Raw genomic sequence first — 8,275 nt, forward strand, 5'->3', positions numbered from 1 at the left:
AGCTGTTCTAGATTCACAGTCTGTGTCTGTGGCAATCTGGTGCTTACAAGCTCATGCTGAGTATTTTAATGTGCATGTTATGAATTAATAAAAGCCAGTCTTGCTAAATACCTGCTTGACAGCAAACGAATCTTTAGGACTCCATGTCTGTTTTGGTGATTTAATCCTGAAGCAATTCAGAGTTAAACTGGGCAGGTGAGTAAGATCATATACTGATTACCGGAACATGGCACAGTGCAAATGAGAAACAGGAGCAGTATAATTCTCAGCCCCGTGCAGCAATGTATTTGAGCTGTTTTATATAGAACTTAAATAGAACAGCTTTCCTTTCCAATACAATTTTTGTGTTATAACCATAAGCTGATTTTTTTAACATACATTTCAAACCAGCTCCACTTTAAAGAGATTTTATTTTTCCAATACAGAGTGTTCAATAGCCCAATGAGCTCTTACTAAATGCATGCTTGTATGTGTTTTATTTCATTTAACATTTACAGAAACCTTATGAGACTGGGATTCTTTTAACTGTCATTGATAGATGAGGAATCTGAAGACATTAAGTATCTTGCTGAAGGTCAAGCAGATAGTGATTAATAAGGATGAGTTCTGAACCCAGGCAGTTCAGCTTCAGAGCCACCATATAATGTCTCATTTGCACCATGCAACATCCACTGTGTCTCAGGGGTTAAGACCAGCGCTTAATGGTCTCTCCAGGAGTGATACAGAAAAAAAATTACATGATTTTATTGAAATATTTTCCTCTTCTAGAACTCTATTTCCTCTATCTGAAATAGTTAAGGCTTAAGAAGGCAAAAAAACCAGACAATAGTGTGAGGAAAGCCTAGGGGTGGGGCGGGTAGGGTTGGAGGGGATCAATGGCGGGGGGGGGGGCACATCTGTAATACTTTCAACAATAAAGATACATTTTTTAAAAAGGGGAGGAAATGGGAAATATCTGTAATAATGTCAACAATAAAATTAAATTTAAAAAAAGCAAAACAAGAAAAGAAAAAGAATCATAAAGGACTCTCCCTAACGAAGCACCGTCATCTGGAAAGCAATTGTGATATTTATAAAAACTACTTAAACCTTCCAAGTTGCTACACTATCTGATGGTTTTCTGGACGTGAAGTTCTCTAGAGGGTCGGAGCCTGTTCAACACCCAGTTTACTGCTGCACAGGGACACGTCTCATCTTCTGTTTTGGCCACAATGACAGAACATTATGCCACCATATGGTAACAACCACCTTAACGGATGCTGGGAAACAGTGGAGATCATACAAGCGTTGGGGCCTTTCTCTAGGGTTTTGAAACAGGCCGGGGAGATCCAGGAAACCACTGCTAACCTAGGAGGCCCACTGGCGAGTTGGATCTTAGAGGAGCCCAAAATGCACGGTCCTACAGAAAGTTCCGTCAGCATAACATCCCCCTGAGAAATCACAACTGCTATACCTTGGGACTCTGGGTCTTACTGCTTTTCCCATCTGAAGGCACTTTGGGAATGTGGAACTGGAGCAGGTTTTCTGAGGGCCTGAATCATGGGCACTTAGCGCTAGACGGGACCCTGGGAATCAGCTTGTACAACTCTTCATCACTGTGCCAACGAGGCGGCCAAGAAACAGAGATTACAACTTGAAGGTCACGGAGCCAGTCAGTGATAAAAACCGCAAAGGAAAGCAGATTCCCTGGCTCTGAGTTCACAGTTTTTCATTAAGGGACTTGGCCTTCATTCCCATCACGGCCTCTGGCCCTCAGATCTGTCAGCGTGAGTCTGTGGCACTTCTTTTCTCTGCCTTTGCCAGGACTCCAAGGCTGAGGCTGCCACCCTGACTCACAGTTTTCTGACTCTGCGACTCTATGAAATAGTGTGTAGCTAAAACACAATGCTGACTACTACACACAGTACTACTAGATATTACCTTCATGTTCCTGCACCTTCTGTCACATTGGAGAATATTGTTCGTTGTTAAATAAACATATAACCATACCCCTATTTTTACCCATATCTTTAGGAAGCATGGATGAAGCAAAGCATGATATAAAATAATTTTTCATTGTTTACTATCAATTTAAATATACATTCTGAGGAAGTATATTTATGTCTGGATATGTTTGCACTAAGTCAATGATGTTCTCCAATAATTCCTACTTTTAAAGGAAGAAACAGACAGGCTGAGAAGTTTGCATGACCCTACAGATTGAGAACTTTGCATGACCCTACAGATTGAGAAGTTCTCATGGCCTATAGGCTGAGAAGTTCCCATGACCCTACAGACTGAGAAGTTCTCATGGCCCTATAGACTGAGAAGTTCGCATGGCCCTATAGACTGAGAAGTTCTCATGGCCCTATAGACTGAGACGTTCTCATGGCCCTATAGACTGAGACGTTCTCATGGCCCTATAGACTGAGAAGTTCTCATGGCCTATAGACTGAGAAGTTCGCATGGCCCTATAGACTGAGAAGTTCGCATGACCCTACAGATTGAGAAGTTCCCATGACCCTACAGATTGAGAAGTTCTCATGGCCCTATAGACTGAGAAGTTCGCATGGCCCTATAGACTGAGAAGTTCTCACGGCCTATAGACTGAGAAGTTCGCATGGCCCTATAGACTGAGAAGTTCGCATGACCCTACAGATTGAGAAGTTCCCATGACCCTACAGATTGAGAAGTTCTCATGGCCCTATAGACTGAGAAGTTCGCATGGCCCTATAGACTGAGAAGTTCTCACGGCCTATAGACTGAGAAGTTCGCATGGCCCTATAGACTGAGAAGTTCGCATGGCCCTATAGACTGAGAAGTTCGCATGGCCCTACAGACTGAGAAGTTCACATGGCCCTACAGACTGAGAAGTTCGCATGGCCCTACAGACTGAGAAGTTCGCATGGCCCTACAGACTGAGAAGTTCTCATGGCCCTACAGATTGAGAAGTTCTCATGGCCCTATAGACTGAGAAGTTCTCATGGCCCTATAGACTGAGAAGTTCTCACAGCCTATAGACTGAGAAGTTCTCACGGCCTATAGACTGAGAAGTTCTCACGGCCTATAGACTGAGAAGTTCTCACGGCCTAGAGACTGAGAAGTTCTCACGGCCTAGAGACTGAGAAGTTCTCACGGCCTAGAGACTGAGAAGTTCGCATGGCCCTAGGAGCTGACATCATGTTTGCTCTCGTTATTACCCAGCTCAGGTGTGGTATCTTACAGGTAACAGGACATACCAGGAGCAGCTGCAACAACAGCACCAACAAAAGCAACATGTGTTGTTGGGCCTCTGGTTCCCAGGTGCTTGGGACACGGCAGGTGTTCCTTCATTCTGTGACTGCTGCCTTTTTCGCATTTCAGCTATCGCAGTGCCGGACTGGCTGGAAGGAGAGAGGAAACATAAAGTATAAAAAACATCGCAGTAAAGATAAGTTGCTGTGCTGAAGGGGGCATGATTTCATTAAAGGGTGGGGGCGGGAAGACCATTTAGGAAAGGTGCAAACAAACAGGCCTTGGCCATCAAATTAAAAATTCTCCTAACAGCTTTGGGGACAGACTTCTATCATTATCTGCTGCACAAAATTATAGTAACAATATCGCCACACAATCAGATCAGTTGGTAAGGTAAATACAAGTCTGAAAATGTATTTTTAACTTCCTTCTTTACTCAGCGATTCCATCTGTTTTCCTTTGTGAACACCTTTCAATGATTATAGGGGGCGTGCAGTTCTCGTTTCCCCACTGATGTTTACAGTAAGGTTCACTGAGCTCCATAAATCATCGCTGCAAGGTTTTTAATTACGTAACAGTGTGAGGAAGAGCAAGTTTGTTTTTGGTGCTCCTCTCTTACCTTTTTTAAATCACCCGACCTCCTTTTGGGCACTCCCGGTGCTCCCTCCATGGGCTAATCTCAATACTATTGGCAACATGCCTCATGCTCAGTTATGTAACCTTGTAGCAAAGGCACCCACTCCTTTCCCTCCAGCACCCAGATTTATGTTCATTTAGTAGAGAATTGTGAAAAGATAAAAAGCATCCAATCAAGGAGAATTACTTTGGTAGAATTTATGTTATATATCATGGCAGATAAGAAAACTATTGGGGAACAAGATTCTCTACCTGTGACCTCACAAATCAGACCAAAGGAACTGTTTTCTATTTATACGCCCAACCCTGATCTACGGCTTTGTTGAAGATAAAAAATAAAGTTTTGTTTTAGTAGAATAATATCAAATTTATCATGACCTCTTTGAAAAAGGAATGAATTCTACTGAATGATGTTTTTCAAAAATACAAGATGTATGTAAATCACATACATATGTGGTCATATGTATAACTGAGAGCAATACCTATTAAACACACAAAGTACTTCAGATTATTCTGGTATTGTGAGCTCATGCTTTAAAAATTATATTTTTAGTTCTAAGTACAATGATAGATGATAAATACTTTTAAAAAAATACTATATTTGTGAAAACAAGAGCATCTCTTTAGACCAGAAAGAGACCGGAAAATCGCTACATGGGGGCTAAAGCCACAGTCACTTTGCAACTCGAGTGTGGGAACAGAAGTTGCAAAGGTCACATAGGCCAGTGGGGTATGAAATGCTCCACCGTGAGCAGTGGGAGAACGGACGCCAGGGCACCCGCATAAAGGCAGGGCGGTGGTCCCGCTACTCATAAAAGGATGCTGAGAACACCCTCCGTACCATTCAAGGAAGGAGAGGGTGCAGCCAAAGCCATCCAAGACCGCCCTAGGCCGTGCACCCCAAGGCTCAGCGACATGGTCAGAGACGAGCCCAGAGCCATGGCTGGATGGGAGGGACTCCTGAGAAGCTGATGAAAGAGCTACTGTGGGGCTGAGGGTAACGAGGGACTAGTGGAGACAAGAGAAAAGCATTACATTATGAAGGGTGAGTGAGTGTGAGGAACAGGCCTCTCCCTCGATGTGTTGCCTGAAAGCAGAAAATCCAAATAACACTGAAAAATAGAGAGCCGACTCAACAACCAGGAGATGAACACGCTCCTGATCAAATACGAGAAACAGAACCTTCCACAATTAGTTTAACAAGCATATGTTTAAGGTAAACAATGTGATAAAGGAAAGACTATGAGAACATTTGGCGCATTCATGTAAGAGAACAGTCGATTATAAAAACAAATACAGGCAAGCAGGAGACATGGAGAGACAGAACGAACAACAGAAACGTAAAAACAAAAACACACAGCCATTAAAAGACTCAGATGGAATAATATCTTCCCAGAGAGGATAAGTGCTGTTGCCAAAGGACTGTGCCCAGAATTCAGCAAAAACATACAAAGATGAAACATCAAGGGGATGTGTACAGCAGTAGCATCGAAAGTCTCCAATATATGTCCAATAAGATTTTTATCATAAGGAGAAAATTAACGGATTATCAGAGAAGTCTTATTTTCCGGGAAGTTGGCTGAGAACTTTCCAGAATTGGAAGAAAACAAAATGGAACAAAGCCTCGCGTTGGAAAAGCACAGGATGTGCTGCACAGAATTAATAAAATAAAAAATACAAGTCGATCCACCCTTACATGCATTGTAATAGAAGCACAGAACTCTGAGATAAAGAAATAGGCTGACGTATTACCCACAGAGGAGTAGTGTGTACTCACAGCAGCCTTCATGAGCAATGTTAGATGCCAGAAGACAAAGGGCAAGGGGGTAATGTTTTCCATGTGCCAAGGGGGAAAAGCCATCACCTACAATTTTATATTTAGCTAAACACAAATTCAAGAGTGAAGATGATTTATGACATATAAACTGAGTTTATTACTCAAATCCTTGCTGGAACTTACTTCGGTCATAAGAAAACAAAATCAGGGGGAAGGGGTGGGATATAGCAACTGTGCTGAAATTGATAAATTATGATGCTGGACTTAATGACTAGCTGAAGTAAAATCAGCTAGTCATTAATTAAGAAACAGTCTAGAAATAAAGTTGACTTCATAAATTTGGGAAATAGGACAGGTGCCCCATCCCTCCACTGACATTTTTTTTGTATACATCACAATGTCCCCATGTTGTTCCATCTGAGTCATTTAATCATAATTCTCTGGGCCTATCAGCAGTGGACACCGTGATCATTCCAACGTCTGAAACATTTCCTTCTCTGGCCTTCCTGGGTACCACAGTCATGTTTGCTTTCAATCTCACTAGTCACTTCCTAGTCTATTTTGTTATTTCTTTTTTATCTCCCTCACTTCCAAATTTTGGATGGCCACAGTACCCCGTCCTGAGAATTCTATTCTCTATCATTTATTTATTTAACTTGTTGGAATTTTTACTGGACCTACCAGTTTTCTGTTCAAAATTCTCAAACTTAGAATCCAATAAAGGGGATATTTTTCTGAATTCAGGACTCATATATATAGGGTGTCCCCCCAAAATGTGATTACACTGTAGTTTATCTAACACCACAAATACCATATCACATATTTATGATTTCTTTTTTGTGATGAGACTATTTCAGATCTCGTCTCTTAGCAACTTTGAAGTATATAATACAGTCTTAACTATAGTCACAATGCTGTGCAATACATCTCCAGAACTTATTCAGCTTCTAACTGCAAATTTGTACCCTTTGACCAGTTTCAGACCTTTTTCCTCACCCCCATCCCCTGGTAACCACCACTCTACATTTCTATTAGTTCACCTTTTTTAGATTCCACATATAAGTGAGATCACACAGTATTTGTCTTTCTCTGTCCGCTTTATCTCACTCAGCATGATGCCCTCAAGGTGCCTCCATGTTGCCATAAATGACAGGATTTCCTTTTTTTTATCATGGCTGAATAATATTCCACCATACTGTAATGCATAAATATAAGAGTAATTGTTTTATATTTCCTAACTTTGGAAGAAAAAGAATGTTCCTACATCTTTCTTTTTTTTAATTTATCAATTACAGTTGACATCCAATATTATTTTATATTAATTTCATGTGTACAACGTAGTGGTTAGACATTTATATAATTTCTGAAGTGACCCAGGGAACAAACTGATGGTTGCCAGATGGGAGGGTTGGGGAAGGTAGGTGAAAAAGGTGAAGGGATTAAGAGGTACAAATCGGTACCTACATCTTTTGTAATGGTCAAGCTGGCGTAGTGAGAATATCAATTTTGGAAAATCAGCTGAATTGGAAAATAACTGATTTTGCACATCAAAATTAGTGATTTCTCATTTTACTCTTGGTATATTTTTAGAACTCAAACTTACAAATATACAAATGGCAGTTCCCCCAAGTTGCACTATGGGATGGTGAGTAACCGAACTCCGGAGTCAGGCTGCCTGTGTCTGTATCTTGCCTCTGCCATCTGCTGGATGACCTCTGGCTAGTCCTTAATCTCTCTGAGTCCCAGTTTCCTCTGCAATAATTATCTGCAGATAAGTATTGATAATAATAGAACCCATCAGTACATCACTGCTACCGTAAAGGTTAAGTGGATGGAACATGTAAAAATACTCAGAACAAGTCTTTGGAGATATGTATACAGTAAGCACTCAATACGTGACGGCTCTCCCAAGGCAACTGGAGAGAGTCATTCATGCTGTTGCCTAAAAGTTGGTGTGGTACAATGTGGTCAGGCTAAGATGCTGGAGATTTCCATCACTGTCTTTTTGCTGAGACATCATTTCACTTTTATTGGGCAGGTTTTGATTTCCACTGGGTGGACTCTTTCCATCGCAGGGCTCTACACAAAGGCTTTCCCAGTGAACAGAGAAGACTAATGGTTTGGTTTTTCATTTCACCAAGAACATCACAGTTTTTATCACATGTAAATGAACTGAGTCTCAAGTGATTCATAATACCCACAGCCGACTACTTATCCAGAAAACTTCACTATAGCTGCAGCCAGCTTGTCATGTTTTGTGAAAGGATTTAGTTTTGACATATAGTTGGTGATTCACTGTTTAGTCCCAAAAAGGTGTTTGCTGAATAAGCCAAGGCTGTGAGGCCCTTTTGAGCAGTGGGGTGGACAGGGAAGTAATTCCCGTGTACAGGTACTTACGTCTAGGTGTGATGTATTTTCCCTGGGAAGGAAAACAACTCACTCCCCAGTTTTAAATGTCTGATAACTACCCTGCTTCAGCTAAGCCAGCATGTATCTATGTAACGGAGCAAGCTTGCAATGTCACATCTTGTCTCGTGACATGTTTATCTAAAAAGAACTGTATCCAAACCAGTTTTTGCCCTTTTTTTAGTGTGCTATTTTCAAAATTGTGATACGGTAGTCCCCCCTTACCTAGAGTTTCGCTTCCCA

General features: G+C 41.4%; 1 protein-coding gene across 1 annotated transcript in view; it reads right to left on the reverse strand.

Moving 5' to 3' along the window:
• The window catches only part of RGS17 (regulator of G protein signaling 17), a 34,492-nt gene extending 31,133 nt beyond the window's left edge, over positions 1-3,359 (reverse strand). Inside the window, exon 1 of the mRNA XM_016215935.2 lies at positions 3,219-3,359. Coding sequence (XP_016071421.2) covers positions 3,219-3,337 — 119 coding nt within the window. The 5' untranslated portion in view covers positions 3,338-3,359. The remainder of the gene's footprint in view (positions 1-3,218) is intronic.
• Positions 3,360-8,275: the final 4,916 nt, after the last annotated feature.

This window comes from Miniopterus natalensis, chromosome 5 (assembly GCF_054644295.1).
Source record: "Miniopterus natalensis isolate mMinNat1 chromosome 5, mMinNat1.hap1, whole genome shotgun sequence".
Taxonomy (NCBI): domain Eukaryota; kingdom Metazoa; phylum Chordata; class Mammalia; order Chiroptera; family Miniopteridae; genus Miniopterus; species Miniopterus natalensis.